The sequence below is a fragment of the Acomys minous genome (assembly GCF_964271855.1).
Source record: "Acomys minous genome assembly, chromosome: 10".
In the NCBI taxonomy this organism is placed as follows: Eukaryota; Metazoa; Chordata; class Mammalia; order Rodentia; family Muridae; genus Acomys; species Acomys minous.
Genome location: NC_140491.1, coordinates 47,701,992 through 47,720,162, shown reverse-complemented (window position 1 = coordinate 47,720,162; position 18,171 = coordinate 47,701,992). Strand labels below are relative to the sequence as shown.

At 46.2% G+C, this 18,171-nt stretch overlaps 1 protein-coding gene across 1 annotated transcript in view; it reads left to right on the top strand.

Moving 5' to 3' along the window:
• The first annotated feature begins 6,572 nt into the window (after positions 1–6,572).
• The window catches only part of LOC311607260 (uncharacterized protein), a 102,009-nt gene continuing 90,410 nt past the window's right edge, over positions 6,573–18,171 (top strand). The window contains exons 1-6 of the mRNA XM_084798942.1: positions 6,573–7,016; positions 8,091–8,205; positions 8,541–8,714; positions 10,219–10,325; positions 12,042–12,179; positions 13,996–14,068. Of these exons, the coding sequence (XP_084655068.1) occupies positions 6,814–7,016; positions 8,091–8,205; positions 8,541–8,714; positions 10,219–10,325; positions 12,042–12,179; positions 13,996–14,068 (810 nt within the window). The 5' untranslated portion in view covers positions 6,573–6,813. The remainder of the gene's footprint in view (positions 7,017–8,090; positions 8,206–8,540; positions 8,715–10,218; positions 10,326–12,041; positions 12,180–13,995; positions 14,069–18,171) is intronic.

Sequence of the window (18,171 nt, the reverse complement as noted above, 5' to 3'; positions counted from 1 at the left end):
CATCACTGTACCTGACTTTCTTTGCCTGGCTTCCAGGGACCGAACTCAATTCTCATGCTTCTGCAGCGAGCCCTGTACCCTGAGCCACCTTCCCAGCCCTTGTCTGGGCCAGTGTTGTTTTCAGACCCATCTAAGACGGTTGAGTACAGCCTTCTGTCTCTACCTCCCTCTCTTATCAATTTTTAGAGTTTTAGACTATATTCGAGAGCAGTGGTCCTCAGCCTTCCCAGTGCTGTGACTCCTCAGTGCAGTTCCTCGTGTTGTGAGGAACTTGTAAAACTGTAACTGCAGAATTATCTTCATGGCTACCTTATAACTATAATTTTGCTGCTGTTATGAAAGAATCATAATGCAAATATAATGTGCAGGATGATCTTAGATGACCACTCTGAAAGAGTTGTTTGACACCCCCCTAAGAGGTCTTGACCCACAAGTTGAGAAACGCCATTCTAGAGGTTTCAGATTTCCTTCCGTGTGTCCTCATGATACGTGATATGCATGTATCATAATACATGATTTCATACTTAAAAATGTGTGGAAGGGAAATAATCACTTTCTGGATCTTATTGTTAAAATAGAATTTTTAAATTTATAATTTATTTTTATTGATTATATTCATATTACATCTCAATTGTTATCCCATCCCTTGTATCCTCCCATTCTTCCCTCCCTCCCACTTTCAACCTACTCCCCTCCCCTATGACTGTGACTTGGGGAGGGGACCTCCTCCCCCTGTATATGCTCAAAGGGTATCAAGTCTCTTCTTGGTAGCCTGCTATCCTTCCTTTGTGTTAAAATAAATTTAAAAATATCTTCAACCTCTACAGATGTTTACTTCATACATAATTACAACACGATGCTTTTTACAGCTGCACAGGATGAAGGGGTGAGGCAGGAGGAGTCACAGTACATGCCCAATGTCGCGGTGGTAGAGGGTGCAGGGCCCACATTTCAGGGCTAAGGGGATAAAGTCAAGGTGCTGAGCGCCCACGTGACTCTCTGGTAAAGAGCCAAGGCTTGGCGCTGGGGCTAGAAGGCTGTGCTACTCTGTTCTTACCAGTTTTAATTGCTTTTGTAGTTACTATTCAGAGTATGGAGTTTTACTATAAGCATTCGTACATATGTAACTGTAGGCTCAATTTTCTTAACAAATATATTTTATTAACAACTTAGTGACTGAGAGCACATGTCACTTATAACCCGACTAACCAAAACAAGAGGAAATGAGGATTAATGGACACAATAACAAAACTGTAAGGATATCAGTTCCAAGGAACGATTCTCCTGGCACAATCTGCAGGATTTCTTCTGCTGGAACCTAGAGTAACCAGAACCCAGAACCTTAGCAGGAACCGGAGCCCCGAAGCCTTGCCTCGAGTGGTTCGCTCTAGGAGCGTCTCGAAGTACAGCGATGAACAGCCAAAACTACCCCAAGTCTCAAAAAAAACCCGCCTCCAGTTCTGGGCTCATTTATATATCTCCTCCCAGAGTCTGTTCATGGGATCTTTACAGCTGACAACAATCAAGCTCCCGCACGAGGTGGTCGGTCTTCCAGTGGATTAACTTCACCTGTTCTCTCACAAGACCCTCACTTGGGATCCTAAAAAACAGGTTTCTCTCTCCTTCAGGTAACATATCTCCTGTTGGGCTCCTTCCTACTCCCAATAGATGTCACATCTACTGCCTTCCCTTGTTCTAAATGTTCTCCTTGTTCTGCCTAGCAAATGTCCCAGTGTTTGCTGAGCCTCACTCATTATGGGGTAAAAGAATTGACAGCATTTGACATAGTCCTGGCCCCCGAGCTACTGCCCTAACTCAGCAGCTGTAGACTGCCTGATGTGAGGTAAGAGCAGGTGTTGGCTACTAATAACTGACTCAAGGCTCCCTGCATGGGCTCCCCTGTAAACTCTGCATACTTTTTAAACTTTGTGTACTTTGTAAACATTATAAACCCTCAAGGCAAGAAAGTGGCCAGTAATCCTAAACCTAACCATAACCCTTAAACCTAACCCTAACCTTAACTCTAATACAAAGCCTAAGCCTAACCCCTAACCCTTAACCCTAACCACTAACCTCTAACCCTAAATTAACCCTAACACCTAACCCTAACCCTCAAGGCAAGAAAGTGGCCAATAACCCTAACCCTAACCATAACCCTTAAATGTAACCGTAACCTTAACACTAACACTAACTTTAACCCCTAATCCCTAACCCCTAACCCTAGTCCCAAACCTAACCCCTAACCCTAACCTTTAACTCTAACCACTAGCCCCTAACTTTTAACCCTAACCCCTAACCCCTAGCCTCTAACCCCAACCCCTAACCCTAATCCTAACCCTAACCCTAGCCTTCCTCAGTCTGAAAGCAGACTGTGCTTTGGATATACGCTTGTACGCTTGTCAGCCTTCCTGCTCAGATGGAAAGATGTCCTGGGACTTGAGATCCTAGGAACCACAGAGCTCTGAGAGGGAGCTCCTCAGCAGCTCCCAGGCATGGCAGCTCCCAGGTGGGGGCGGGGAGGGTATTCCCAGCTGAGCTGAAAAGCCCTGCTCTGCTTCTTCCTCCTTTTCCCTTTTCTTCATTGCTTCTTGGCTTCTTCTGGTGACTGACAGTCACACCAGGAAACAAATCTCATAAAAGAGATTTACTGGGAGGGGCCAATCCAGGGTTAGCTGCCTGTGCTTCCAAGAGAAGGCAGCAGGGAAGTGAGCAGACACAGCCTTTACATAGGATTTCTTAGGGCAAGGAGATTTCCAAGGCAGAGAGTTCCAGGGTGAGGATTGGTGAGATTTTCCTGTTCAGGGATTGGTGGGTTTTCCTGTTCAGGTGAGATCTTGTTTAGACTTTTCACCTAAAACTAGCATAGTCTGGGAAGGGTCCTGTTGAGGGGCTGGAGATGACCTTTGTGATGGTTACAGAGCCTAGAAATCTTGTTATGACAGAGAGGTCTCGGGGAGGGGCCTGACTGCTGGAGCTCCTCAGGCAGTGGCCTGGCCGCTTTCTTGCCTTGAGGGTTTACAAAATTTACAAAGTATACAAATTATTCACCACAAGTCAGGGTGAATAGCCAACAATGATACCCAAAGGCTCCTTGACCTGCAGTTTGGGGGTTGACCTGACTCGGGTGACAGGGAATGAAGAAATGACGTAAAACAGACAAGCTGGGATTGGGTTCTCTGGGGTCTCTGACAGAGATGCATTAGCAACATAGAAACTCAGCCTGGTGGTTAGAATGAGCGTGGCCCCAAAAGCTCATACATTTGACTGCCAAGTCAGCAGGGAGTGGAACTGTTTGAGAGGGATTAGGAGGTGTGGCCTTGTTGTAGAAGGTGTGGCCTTATTGGTCTCTGGGGATTGGCTTTAAGGCTTCAAAAGTACACACCAAACCCAGTCTCCCCGCCCCCTCTTTCTCACTTCCGCTACCTCTGGATCAGTGGCATCCATTGTAGGAACCAGGCCCGACTGGGCTGCCTGCCTGTCTTGCTGTTTCATGTCCTGTTTCTAGCAGCTTCCATGTCTGTGTTTATCTTGGTTAGCTAGTCATGTTTACTGCTCTGAGAACGCACCCCTCCCTTCCTCGAGACTTGTCCTCCGGTGTGCAATCACCTCTTGAGGGATTTCACTTGAGGGGAGGATTCCTGTTTTGCTGCCTATAAGAAGGCTCTTTGGAACTCTGGAGGGGCCGGAGGAGAATAATAAACCGCTGCCGTGGCTGCTGCTGCGGCTGCTGCTCTCTTAACATGAAGGACCCGCTGTGTTATTGTGTGTGTGTGTGTGTGTGTGTGTGTGTGTGTGTGTGTGTGTGCATGAGTTAAATCCTCGCCCTCGACTCGGTACCACGGTGGTGTGGGAGCCACAATCCATCACCATGCTTGTCTGCTTCTGGCCTTGATGATCATGAAGCAACCCTCTAAAATTGTAAGCAATCTCCCCAGTTAAGCGCTAAAAACAAAAAACAAAAAACCCCACAACTTCCTTAGCTGCGGCCATAGGGACTGAAGAGGACATCCTCTAACTAGACAAGTTGTCTCATAGAAGGAAACACCAGCCCACCCATAAATACTTTGACCCAAAATTTATCCTGCCTACAAGATGTGCAGGGATAAAGACAGAGTGGATAGAGCAGAGATGGAGGGAATGTCCAACCACTGACTGGCCCAAACCCAAGACCCACCCCATGGGAGAGAGCCAACCCCTGACACTATTAACCATACTCCGCTATGCGTGCAGACAGGAGCCTGGCAGAGTTGCTCTCTGAGGGCCTCCACTCAGCAGTGCTTCAGAACAGATGCTGACATAGCCAAACATTGGGTGATGCTTAGAGAGTCTTATGGAAAAGTGGGGGAAAGGGGAGTAGAAAAGGACCTGGAGGTAACAGGGCTACCACAAGAGAGACTGAAACACCAACCAGGAACCATGGACTAGGCTTAGACCGCCTACACAGATGCAGCCAGCCGGTGGACAGCCCAGGCTTCTTGTGGCTCCTCTAGTAAGGGCAGCAGGGCTGTCTCTGACATGGACTCTATTGCCAGCTTTTTGATCACTCACCCCTGGTGGGACTGCCTTGCCAGGCCGCAGGGGAAGAGGACATGCTAAGTCCTGGTATGACTTGATAAGCTGGGATACATGGGAAGGGGGGTCCCCTTTTCTGAGCATTAGGCAGGGGAGATGGGGCGGGTGAGAGAGAGGGAGGGTGGAGCTAGGAGGAGAGCAGGGATGTAAAGTGGATGAAACAAAAAGTGTTAGACCCAGCTGGAAACCAAAAAACTAAAAATAAAAAATTATTTTCGTGGCCATGGTGCCTCTTGACATCACTATAATGGCAACTAAGATACTCTGAATATTTCCTATATGTAGCTAAGCAAGGGTCGGGGGGGGGGATATCTAGGTTGGGGAGTCTTCTGTGGGAGGGAGCCACCTTGACTGCTGCCATCTGGAAGGAGGAAGCTGTGGCTGGCATTTCCTGTACACAGTGTCAACATTCATATTTGAATGAGGGGAAGGCCTTGCCAGCCCCAGGAATCTGAGGCCTTTGACCTCTTTGACGTGGTCGTGGTGCTCATGTTATGAATGCTCATTTATACAGGGGTACACTTGCTCCCTACATGGATGGGGAACTAATGGCAGGTCTGGATCCCCTCCTCTGAGGCTGGGCCTCTTTCACAGTGTTAGTACAGGCTCTGTCACCATCATCCATCTCTTGGGGATTTCTTTGTGTGGCAGGGTGGACACAGTGTGTGTGTGTGTGTGTGTGTGTGTGTGTGTGTGTGTGTGTGTGTTTTACATCCTCTGCTATGACCTTCCTGGGCACTGTTGACTTTGGGATCAGCAAGGGGTGGAGTTAGGGGCAGCAGTGAATTTGAGTTTAGCCTCCTTGGTTGATGGCACCTAGGAAGTGCGAGACTAGGACCCAAGCAGACAATGGGACCTTGCAGGGAGACATGGAAACGACGGCTAACACAAGGTGAGGCGTGAAGACTGTGAAGAAGACGTTGGTTAAAGAACTAGTTCAGAGAACTGTTCAGTCAAATCGCAGCTAGAAACTGCTACTAGTAGGCTTTCAGGGGGTGCTGTGTGGTTCCCAGAAAGATGGAAGAAGTGTAGAAACAGGAGGAGGAGGAGGAGGAAGAAAAGGATGAAGATGAGGGGATGAAGAAGTAGAGGAAGAGGAGGGGGAGGGGGAGGGAGGGGGAAGGAGAAAGAAGAGGAACAGGGCAATGAAACAAGGCTGTGACACCGCGACCCAGCTACTTAAAGTGGTATTCTAACAAAATTAGCAAAGAGAGTTCTGGGACAACAGTCAATTAAAAGGTAAAGTTCTTAAATATTACACTATGATACTACAGATTTCAAAGTGGGGGGTGGGGGGGGGAGGATGAGCAGAGAGACCACACTCCCGAGGGCCAAATGAGTAGTCTGGGAAGCAGCTGAAGTTTGCTTTCATTTTATCTGCAGAGCATGAGGTTTCCTCAGCACCAGCTTGCTCACTACGACACCTTCTGTCACCATCTATGGAACCTCTAAAGTAGCCTTCTGTCATTGCCGCTTGCTATTCTTTGGGGGTGGGGGTGGGGGTGTATAAACAGACCATATGGAGATTCTTAGAAGATTATTCTCTTGCTTGCTTGTTGGGAAAGGATCTCCTACATCACCCAGGCTAGCTGGGCACTCAGATCCTGCCGTCGTCAAAGTTCGAGGACTGAGGAAGGTTTTCTTGAAGACTAAGCCTTCAGACGCCTGAAGATCCGCCCCGAGGGACTTACGTTCCCACGCTGCGAGTGGCATGGCGTTTGAGCACTCTCTGTACTTGGGTTGCGTTCCCCCTGCTGGCTGCCTTGTGGATCTTTTTCATGGGCGTGTACCCAGCGTGCCTAAAACCCAGGAAGGGGTAAGCATGACATAACATCTGGACTCTCCCCCTAATGGATTATTTGTGACACTTAAAGACACAGTCGCTCTGGAGCCTGGCATGCGCATTGAACACTGTTGATCGCCCCCCGCCCCCCCAGGTGTGATTGGTGCCTAAGGTCCAGTCTGGGGCACGCGCATACGGTATTGCTAGGCAACGGCAGTCCTGCCAACTGCCTAAGAGGCGAAGGGATGCTAAACCTTGGGGGGGTCCTCTGTGGGTGCATCCTGGCGAGATTCTGAGACTTGGTTGGCTCTGTATTGGGATTAACCTTGGCTAAGATTGGGACCTGAAAGGACTAGGTTACTGTGAGCACTGAGGTTGTTACGGGGAGGGAGGGAGACGGTATAAACACTTGAGTTCTGGAGGGACAGAGCTGGGGTGATCCGGCCACAGCCTGAGCTATGAAGAAGATCTTCAAGGGCCACTCGCCCTGGGGCTTCCTGGGCTTTGGGCATGCTGAGAACCAAGAACCTTCGTGGTACCTCACTGGGTACACGCCGGTGAAAAAGATCCACAAAGCTGCAAGCATTGGGGACATAACGCAAGTACAGAGGATGCTCGAATTTGGGAATGTTGACGTGAACATTACAGACCGGAAGAAAAGGTCAGAGGGCACAGAGTTGGGGGGAGGCGGGGCTTAGAACAGGGATGACTGAGTGAGAGCAAGGCCTAAGGAGAAGAAACACCTCCTTCCTGATCTTGGCCTCAGGAGTGGGCGAAGGCGGGCTGAGGCCTGCTTTCACTGAGTGCTAGCCTTTCTCGACACCACAGGCTGCTCAGCACCGGAAACCTGCACACCTGCGTGGGTCTGGAGCCTAGGCATTGCTCATGAGAAGCAAAGCAAAAAACTAAACCTTTGTTAGTTTCCAACTCCCATCTAATTCTGCTTTTGGAGCACTTTATTGACCATTTAGATGTGATTTCACCCACAAAGTCGAGGACAGAGAGCATTTTCTTTAAATGTGCACATTAAAAAAAAAATCACAGTGTTGTGGGTCCCAGGACAAAATCATCATCATCATCATCATCATCATCATCATCATCATCATCATCATCATCATCCAATAAAATCCATATTCATTTTATTTCACAGTAACCAAGGAATACATGCTATTTCCTGAGGGACCTTACACGGAAGCTGGAGTGTGAAGCTGGCTTCACATTCGGCCGTTCAGGGTGGCCATTTTCCTTTCCCACATGCTGATTCAGCCATTAGCTCTTCTGGCCCCGAAGGGGACGGTTTGATTAGCATCTGTCTTTTGTCACATGATGACATGTGAAGCTTTGAGGGTGCTTCACCCGCTTCCTTGATGCCGAGGTGGGTGGCTCACTGGAGCCTGTCACATCTTTGAGACCATCAAAGCCATGGTGCTGGCAATGCGGGCCCTGCTTCAGGCGGCCCACAGCCCACAGCCCACAGGACATTCCAAACCTTACTTTGCGAAACCGTCAGTTGTCTCTGCTGCGATGCCATCCTCTTTGGGAGCTTCCATGTTTAACTGCTCTATCCCTAGCACTGCTAACTATAAAGAAATCCCACTAGGCTCTTCTGCTTCGGAAGAAAAGTGTACAGTCCCTCCCTACACGGTTGTCCCCTTGTAACGCTGTACAACAGGTCTCAGGCGTTCTCTCTCTCTCTCTCTCTCTCTCTCTCTCTCTCTCTCTCTCTCTCTCTCAGGACTGCTCTGCATTATGCCTGTGCTCATGGTCAGTCAGAAATGGTATCCCTCTTGCTATGGTACGATTGCAACATGGAAGCCCGAGACCGTGAAGAATGCACAGCTCTGATCAAGGTAATTAGGAGCCAACAGGCGCAACAGAAGATGAGTTAGTATTGACCCTCAGATATTCAGGTGTGAGAGCCTTGTACCCCATCATGTGGGAGGCAGACGCAGGGCCTGCACCCCCACCTTAGTGGAGGCAGAGGCAGGAGGATTATGATTTCAAGCAAGCTCCATCATAGTCTGGGATACATAAGAAAACACAGTTTCAAAGCCTTAAAGAAAAAAAAAGCTTGAATAAAAATGGAATTTCTGGCACTTAAGTGTAACTACTTGGCGGAGCCTGTGGAAAGTCTATCATGGACTTCTTGAGTTGACAGTCTGTTCTCTTGGGACCCTCTCCGCAGGCCACCCAGCGCCAGCATGAGGAGTGTGTAAGAATTCTACTGGAGAACGGAGCTAACTCAAACGCCGTCGATACATATCAAAACACCGCCCTCCATTACACAGTGTACAACAACAACACCTCCATAGCCGCCAGACTTCTGACGGCCAACACAAACACTGAAATCAAGACAAAGGTAACACCCAACTTTATTCCCCAAATACTGAGAAGGCATTTTCCTAAGCAGTGTGTGGACCCATTTCCACAGGCAGAAGCTGAAGTGAGAATTCATTGCTTGAAAAAAAAAAAATGGTTTGGAATAAGTTTTGACAAAGAAAGTCTTATAGCACACAGATTTATTTTATTTTTATTTTAAAAAAATTTTTTTTGGTTTTTTGAGACAAGGTTTCTCTGTATAACAGCTCTGGCTGTCCTGGAACTCCCTCTGTAATCCAGACTGGCCTTGAACTCACAGTGATCCACCTGCCTCTGCCTCCCAAGTGCTAGGATTAAAGGCATGTGCCACCACCACCTGCCCCCACAATTTTATTTTATGTATCCATAGAATATTTGAGAAAACTGTATTAATATATGTTAACTGTAAAAAAAGTGTGTTTTTCACATTTGTCACCAAAGGTTTCTTTTTAAAATATAATTTAAATATTTTCACCAGTTTTTCCTAATGAGAGTAAAACAAAACATGATATCAAAATTTCCTTAGGATCTGGCCAGACATGGTGACCCACACCTTTAATCCTGGCACTTGGGAGGCTGAGGCAGGCTGGTCTCTATCAGGTAGACAGAAGCCTGGTGAGACCCACTCTTGAAAATAGACAGACAAACAAACAAACAAAGCTGTCTAGGACCAGACTTCACTGAAAACTCAAACAAAAGCCTTTTTTTAAAAAAATAAAAATCATATTACTATTGACATTTTATTGGTTTTGGTTTTTTGTTTTTGTTTTTCCACACAGGGTTTCTCTGTATAGCCTTGGCTGTCATGGACTCACTTTGTAGACCAGGCTGGCCTTGAACTCACAACGATCTGCCTGCCTCTACCTACTGAGTGCTGGGAGTAAAGGTGTGCACCACCACGCCCGGCCTGCTATTTACATTTTTAAGTGATTTCTCTCTGAGGTGAGGCTAAACCAAACCAAACCAACCAAAACACAAAAGAAACAAAAATGGTGAGTAGAAAATGATCTTAAATGTGCAGGACAAATTGGAATTTAAGGACCTTAGTGGTAAGAGCGAGGAGAGGCCAGTGGTTTGATTCTGCCCTGTTCATGTGTTTAGAAAACTGTGCCCTTTGTTCTTACCTGAGGAGGAAATGGTTAAGCTCCGAGCATGGTCAGTATTTGGACTCAGGAAAATGCAAGGAGCTGGCTCCTTGGTGGTGATGACTCAAACAGGGGAGGGGACCAGCTAATTTGGGGGCATATTCCCCTTTTCTGTCAAGACTATTTAGATAAGAGTTTAAGCTGCTCTCAAATCTTGATGGCACATGAACAATAACCTTGCATTTTTTGTATAATGAAATAAATTGGAGATTTGGCAGAGTTTGGGAAACACTGGTCTGAGGCACGCATGGGCCTGGCCTGCTCCGGAGAGGGTGGTCACCTTAGCAGGGTCTTAGTAGGTTTGCAGAGGCCTGAGAAATAAAAACTGTGTGAGCTGTAAATTGCTTTTCGTTTCCACAGAACGGCTACACCCCGCTCATACTTGCAGTGATTGAGAACAAACAGGAGATGGTGGAACTGTTACTACAGGCTGAGGCCAACGTAAACGCCCTGGACAACTGCAAGAGGTATCTTTTAAAACCCTTTAAAATCCCTGTGATGTTCTGGAGTGGCCGTGGTCATTTAAAACAGAAATACTAAATTCATAAGAATTTAGCTTATGCTTATAGGAGACACGTTAAAACAAATGAACAGGTAGTAGAAATTAACTGTTCCACTTAAGTCTCTCTCTCTCTCAACATTTAACAGGGCTCATGTCTACTCATAGTATTGGCCGATTTTGTTATTTCGAATTGAATTTTTTTAGTCATAGGATTTTGTATTACCTAAAACAGTTTCATATTAGTCTTATTTTTAGAAGTGTAGAGTCCAATAAAATTCCGAACAATTTTGCAGTATTTCTCATCCCTGCCTCTTGTATACATTTCTTTTAGAATGCTACATTGTGAGAAATAATTTTGAGAATCACTTTGCATCCTTGATGGCTCTGTAGGTTGCCTTGTCTAAAGAATGCCGGTGTTAGTTGTCTCTAAGTGACTGTGTGCTTGGATGTTGCTCAGTCCCCCCATCCTTCTGTGGCTCCTGCTGCTGTGTTCAGCTGTTCACTGGTCTCACCAAATACATAAATGAAACTACTTGGTGGAGGAAAGATTTACTTTGCTTCACAGAGTCACAGGCACCAACCCGTGGTGGGCTAGGCTGCTGTCTTTGAGCCGTGGGGAAGGGTGACCAGGACAGGAGCCAGGCAAGAGCCAGAGGAGGCTCTCATCTCAAAGTCGTGTTTTCTGATTAATGCAAGACCTTATTTTCTGATATGAAAATAAGGATATTTCTTTTATCTTAAAATATTTATCTTATTTATATGTATGACTATCTTTCTTGCACGTATGTACGTGCACCATTTTTCTGTCTGGTGCTCATGGAGATAAAAAAAAAAAAAAAAATAGGGCATCAGAGTCCCCGGAACTGGACTCACAGGCAGTGGTGAGCCACCTGACATGGTGACAGGAAATGGGAGTCGTAAATGCTGTTGACCGCTGAGCTGTCTCTCTAGTCTGCCAAAATAAGGATAATATTCTTGGAGAGTGGTTTTCAGACCCTGTATATTGCATTTACAGCAGCACCTCACACAAGGTAGTCAGCCTTAGTAACTAGAATTCTTATTATCTTTTAATTTTAAAGATTTTATTTACTTTATTTGGCATGTATATGAATGTTTTGTCTGCATATATGTCTGTGCACCACATATATGTCTGGTACCCCAGGAAGTCAGAAGAGGGTGTCAGAGCCTCTGCAGCTGGAGCTATAGATGGTTGGCAGCCACGATGTGGGGTTGGGAAGCAAACCCGGGCAGGTTCTCTATAAGAACAAGTGTTCTTAACTGCTGAGCAACTTCTCCATCCTGCTATTGGCTTCACCCTTACTATTTATATTAATAACTTTTAAAATAACAAATGTTTTTTTTCATTTGGCCCGATGCTAACTGTAAACTATGGCATATTACACCAGGCTAGGGACGTAACAGAAACCCAGTCAGCTCACCCACTTCAAGGAAATGAACCAGACCTAGTTGAGTCTGTTGCACGGCTTGGAGCTCTCCTGAGCAGTACAGGACTTTGTTAAAGTGCATCAGGGAGCCTGGTGTGGTGACACTTACCTCCTCTACCTATTGAGTACCAGGACAAGCAGGGCTATGTAGACAACGTCTCAAAAAACAAAACAAAACCAAAAACAATCACAAAACAAATAAGTGTGTCAGGGTGTCGTTCTGTTTCCTCCTTTAGGTCTGCCCTCATACACGCAGTGAGAGCTCAGTCTAAAAAGATGATCAGCCTTCTCCTCCAGCAAGGTGCTGATGCCTCGTTGGTGGACGCCTACGGAGCGACGGCACAGAGTTACGCTGTCTTCGAAACCTTTCAAGCGTAAGTTTTTTGTATTACATTATTGTTATATTAGCTTCGAATTGGTGTCTTTAACAGTTATAGCAACCCATACATCCATATGTGGTTAGAGTCCACAGTCCAGTCTGGGAAACGTGGAGACGGCTGTGAGTTAGTTGACTTCATCTGCCAGAAACCAAGCAAAATACGAGACCAGGTTGGAGCAGCAGAGGGTACAGAGCTCCCGATCTCAGGACCTTTACCTTGGCAGTGCTGGGGATTGAGCTGGGGTTCACATATGCCCCTAAACGTACCCTCAACCCCTCTCTCAGGATGCTAAGTCCTCTGTCCTTGTGGTCGGAGCACTGCTGTCTCACTCTATGATAAGACCCACACATGCAATAGAAATAGTGTCGCGTCTCCTAAGTTGCCTAGTTGTTTGGGTCTTTTATTGTCAAATTTAGGTGAGAATGTGGTTATTTTATCTTGTGAGTTGTCTCATTCAACAGCATGTTTTTTAATTTAAAAAAATTATTATATTTATTTACTTGTGGTTTTCCAAGACAGGGGTTCTCTGTGTAGCCTTGGCGTCCTGGACTAGCTCTATAGACCAGGCTGGCCTCAAACTCAAAGATCTGTCTGCCTCTGCCTCCCAAGTGCTGGGATTATAGGCATGTACCACAGTGCCAAGTTTTTAAAATTATTATTTTATATGTATAGGTATTTTGCCTGCATATATGTTTATGACTTGATTGCATGACTGGTGCCTGCAGAGGCCAGAAGAGGGTGTCTGATTTTCTGGAACTGGAGTTACAAAGAGTTGTGGGATACCATGTGAGTGTTAGGAATCAGATCTGTGTCCTCCACAAGAGAAACCAGTGCTCTTAACCACTGAGCCAGCTCTATAGCCCCTGTATATACGTATGTATGCATGTATGCATGTACACACACACACACACACACACACACACACACACACACACACACACACACACACACAGAGTTTTAGATGTTTGAATCTTTCTCTCTGGGAAGAGGTGCCCAATAGCAATGTGTAGACTTTTCTACATCCAGACTTCTAATTAACATTTTCAAGGGTTTTCTCAGCTGAGTCAATTCATATAGCAAAAGATAAAAGAACCAGTCATCCCATCCTCGGTTTATCCTTAAAGAGATCTTTACTCTGTGCACACAAATCATCCCCAGGCCCCATAGGGCACCGGTTGTCCCTCTTTGCTGTGGAATCCGGAGGGAGAGTTCCTCAAACATTTCTTAGGTTGAGAGAAGTAGAAGCAGAAAGAGGAAACTGCAAGCTTGATTGTTTCAGAAGTTGACAAAGAAGCAAATAAAAGATGCCATATAGGTGGGCGTGGTATCACACACATTTAATCTCCCAGCCCTCAGGGAGCAGAGGCAGGTGGATCTCTGTGAATTGGAGACCAGCCTGGTCCACATAGTGAGTTTCAGGACAGCCAACATAGTTAAACTCTATCTCATAAACAAAAATGAAGTAGAGAGGGAGAGAGGGAAGAGGGAGAGAGAGAAAGGGAGAGAGAGGGAGGGAGGGGGAGAGAGAGAGAGAGAAAAAGGGAGGGAGGGAGGGATGGAGAATGGAGTCTGAAGAGGCTTAGTGGTTAAGAGCATCCTGCTCTCAAGGAAGAGCAGAGTTTGGTGCACTTGTGAGCTACAGTGTGAGCGGCTCACAGCTGCCTGTAATGTGCGCTCCAGGGCCCCAGTGCCCTCTTCTGGCCTCTATGGGCACTTAACACTCACAGGAGCACATCCCCCTGCAATATCAGCTAAACATTAGGACTTTTAAAAAACCACACTGGCCTCTCACTGCTGTTTCACTCTGCAGGCTTTCCCAAGGCCCTGGTCCCAGCTGTCCTGAGCCTACAACAAAAGAGGAGGGACACAATTTGGACACCAAGGTAAAAAGCTCACTTGTGATACTGATCTTTGACCCTGCAGGTTTTGGGGTTTGGCTAAGCGCTGCTGTGCTTGCCTAGCTAGTACAAGGGCTAGGTTGGGTCCTCAGTTCTGTTGGGAAGCTTTGCTGTAAATTTAATGTTGTTGTACTCTAAGATCAAATATTGAAGTTAAGAAAAGGGGCGCTCAATTAGGAAAAGGGACAACATTCTGAAAACATGGGTGGGCTTCTCAATGGTGCGTCACACTTGTCAGTTTTATAAAAAGCCCTACATGCAACCCTGGTGGCTTCTGAGATAGCATGATTCAGGGGTTCATGGTGCTGAGTTTTTTTGTTTTTGTTTTTGGTCAATTTGACACAAACCTAGACACATCTGGGAAGAGGGAATTTTTAACACTCCCTTATGAAGGAAACACCTTTATTGGTGTTGATTTGGGAAGGCCCAGCCCATTGTGGGTGATGCCGCCCCTGAGCAAGTGGTCCTGAGGCATATAAGAAAGCGAATGGAGCAAGCCATGTGGGGCAAGCCAGTAGGCAGCATCCCTCCATGGGCTCTGTGTCAGTCCTGCCTCCAGGTCCCTGCCCTGGCTTCCCCGGAAGCTGTCAGAGGAAATAAACTTTTCTCCCCACGTTTCTTAAGTTCTATCCATAACATATAGTTATGAAGTAGCAAGGAAAAGAATTGTATGGTTAGGGTCACCACAACATGAGGAGCTGTGTCAAAGGGCCTCGGCCCTGGGTGGCTGAGGACCACCTTCTGAGACTCGGGAGCCATGAAAGTTGGGACTGTGATAGGGAAAATGTTCTCACTCAGGGCATGAGTGCATGTCGCACCTGTTCCCAAGATCAACACTAAAGGTCATGGCCTTTTTATATCAGAGGCCTGCTTTCCAGGAAGGAAATCATTAAAATATAAGGCAGAATTCAACCTAGGTCTAATTTGGGCTTGTAAGTCACAGAGGGCCAGGGACCAGTTGCCCGAGTTGTCAGTGCAGTGCAGTCGTGCACCGCACAGTCTCGTAATGGCACCAGCTTCCATCCGTGTCCCTGTTAGCATGTCAAGGACCGTCTGGATTTGTAATGTGGCCGTCTTTTTCATCTTAGGATTTTAAGAAGGAGATCCCTTGGGTTGTTAAATATTAATGCTTACATATTAACAGTAAGGCTAAACCCAAACACTCCAGGAAATAGTCTAGTGTTGGAACAGACTAAAGGGAAACTATAGTGGAGTTGTAATCTGATTATATTCCAAGAGCCTAAGAGAAAATTATTGAACAGTAGAAATTAATGTGGGGTCATAACTATGGACAGAGTTATAGCTGGGCTTGTCTTCGTGTTTGAGCCTTTTACTTTGCTTTTAGAGGACTTTTCAGTCTCATCACGTTTTTTTGCTGGTAACTGACTTTGGCCTTAGGCTGTTCTTGAGGCTCTGGGGACTCGTAGGGAACAGGCTTTCTTCTAGAACAAGGCTACACTAACTGCCTGAGTTCTTTCAATCTGAGGAGAGTAGGCCGATGTGAAACCGTGAGGTGCCCGCAGATATGTCTACTCTTGGTGTGGTTATATCTGAGTGAATTCTGATGGCGGTCTTCTCCGGGCCATCTCTCCCACACTGGCTGGAGTGTGGGCGCTTGTATCACACGCTGGGCTGTAGCTGAGACTGAGCAGTATGTTTACCTCAGGTTTGGGAGTTGTAGAGTTGAGTCTTTTCCCTCCCTCCCTCCCTCCCTCCCTCCCTTCCTCCCTCCCTCCCTCCCTCCCTTCCTCCCTCCCTCCCTCCCTTCCTCCCTCCCTCCCTCCCTCTCTACGCCCCCACCCCCTCTCTCCCCCAAAGTCATGAACGAGAGGAATTGCTAAGGTATTCAGACAGCATGAATCATGGACACCTTGCTTTTTCATTGATCTTCATGGGACGGCAGGATCTTGTGTCTCTCTTGAGCCCCGCTGCCGGTCAGGTCCAGATCGTGTGTCTCGCCAGCGGCCCACTCACCTCTGCTTCGGCATTAGGCATGCTTACCCGTGCGTGCTTCTTGCAGAGCTGGCAGAGCCATTTCTGTAGCTTCCTCTACACATCTGGGACTGTCGTGTCCCCCCCACCCCCTCTGGCTTAGGAGGGAGTCCACATGTTTAATCAGGCCACACCTAGCGCAAGTCCCAAAGCCAGGGCTGAAGACAATAATTCCTTAGCTTTAAGGGGTTCAGCATCGTAAGTCTCTGCATAGGTCCACTTCCTAGGGAGTCCTGGGTTCCTGACGGAAGCAGAGAATGAAGTGCTCACAGCAAAAAGAAAACTGGCGTTTCCCTTGCCGTGTCCAGAGTCATCCAAGGACCCTCGATGGCTCCTCGCAGGGTCCCGTTCAGGAACGGGAGTCTTCACCGCCTCTAGTCCTCAGAGCAGTTCCCAGAGAGCAGAGGCCCTCTCCCCTTGCAGGGTGACACGCGCCCCCTTTTAGTGACCTCCCTCTAGCTGAGGGGCCCGGGCTGGGCTTCTTCGAACTTTGCTGTGGGCAATCAGTTTTTAGTTCCTGTGTCTTCAAAGCTGCGGACAGTCCTCTCTTCTTTGTAGGGTTTCTTTGAAGGGGAAGATTCTTATTTGCCTTGGGAAATGTGCCGCATGTACATAATACACATAGACACACAAACACATGCCTTTGGTTTTATTTATACTCTGTCAGGGAGCTGAACAGCTGCGCTTGGCTTCTGCTCTGTTCACTTGAATTACATCCACACAATGACTTTCAGTAAGCTGCTTTTCTTGGAGAAAACTGGCAGTTGAATCTAGAGTTGTGTGTTGTTTGTCTGCTTTGATGTGTGTGTATTGTATCCATGCCAGTGGGTCTACGCATGTGTACGCCATAACATCAATAGTAAACTGTATAAGACAGACATGTTCTTAAAACAGATTAAAGCACACTGCCAGATCATCAAAGGCCTTACGAGAGAATGTGACACTATTCATGCAGCATTTCAAGGACAGCAGTTGGGATGGGGCTCTTAGGGCACAGCCTTTCTGAACTATTGGCTATCCATAGACTGGGGAGACTGGGAATCACTGGCAAACGTACCAATTTATATGCTTGACTTTGTATTTTTATTTATTTATTTATTTAGTTAGTTAGTTAGGTTTTCCTTTTTTTTTTTTTTTTTTTTTTTTTTTAGACAGGGTTTCTCTGTGTAGTCTTGGCTGTCCTGGACTCACTTTGTAGACCAGGCTGGCCTCAAACACACAGCGATCCGCCTGCCTCTGCCTCCCGAGTGCTGAGATTAAAGGTGTGTGCCACCACGCCTGGCTCAGCTTTGTATTTTTAAAACAATAGAAAAATGAAGTAAATAAAAGCCACTTTATTGTAGTGTTACATAAGTTTGTAGAGGAGCGTTATCGGTATTCTGTGCCTGCTCCTGTATTGGGACAGATAGTAAAAACTGGAAACTTAGACATTTATGACCACAGTGGGATTGCATTGTGTTTTCTAGGTCATCCCATTGAGAGCATGATTGAATCTCTTCAGCTAAATGAAAAATCATTAAAAAAAATTTTTTTTAAATCATGTTTACCTAAGAAAGCCCAGTTCTAGAACTAGAGAGTAAATAGGTGCGTAATAAATGTTTGATTTCTGAAATGTTTGGTATTGCAGAATTTGTAGTGCCCACCCAGACTCCCTGGATCGCCTGCTAACATTACAAATGCTACAAGCCTTCCCTTGCGGCTTAGTCACTCCACCCAAAGCTTCTGTGTGCTTCAGCCAGCTTGAGTCTAAGGTCCCCACGTTTGTGTGACCTCATGGGATACTTTTATGTGTTAGAATCATTTCAGAGTTTTGGAATGTGAATTAGCGACTAGCCAACTAAATTGCTAATGTAGATTTATAAGTAATGCAGTGTAGATTGTTCTGGTAATTATGCATCAAATGTTCAAAATAATCTTAATGTTAAAGATGTGTCATTTCAATTGATTTATTTTGAGTTACTACATCATAAATAAATAGGTAACAAACCAAGGGGGGAAAACATGAATAGGAAAGAAAGTTTAAAGACTATTCCTACTATCTTTCAATCCTGATCTTAGGCTAGGAATTTAGATTAACATTTCTTAAGTTTTGTAAA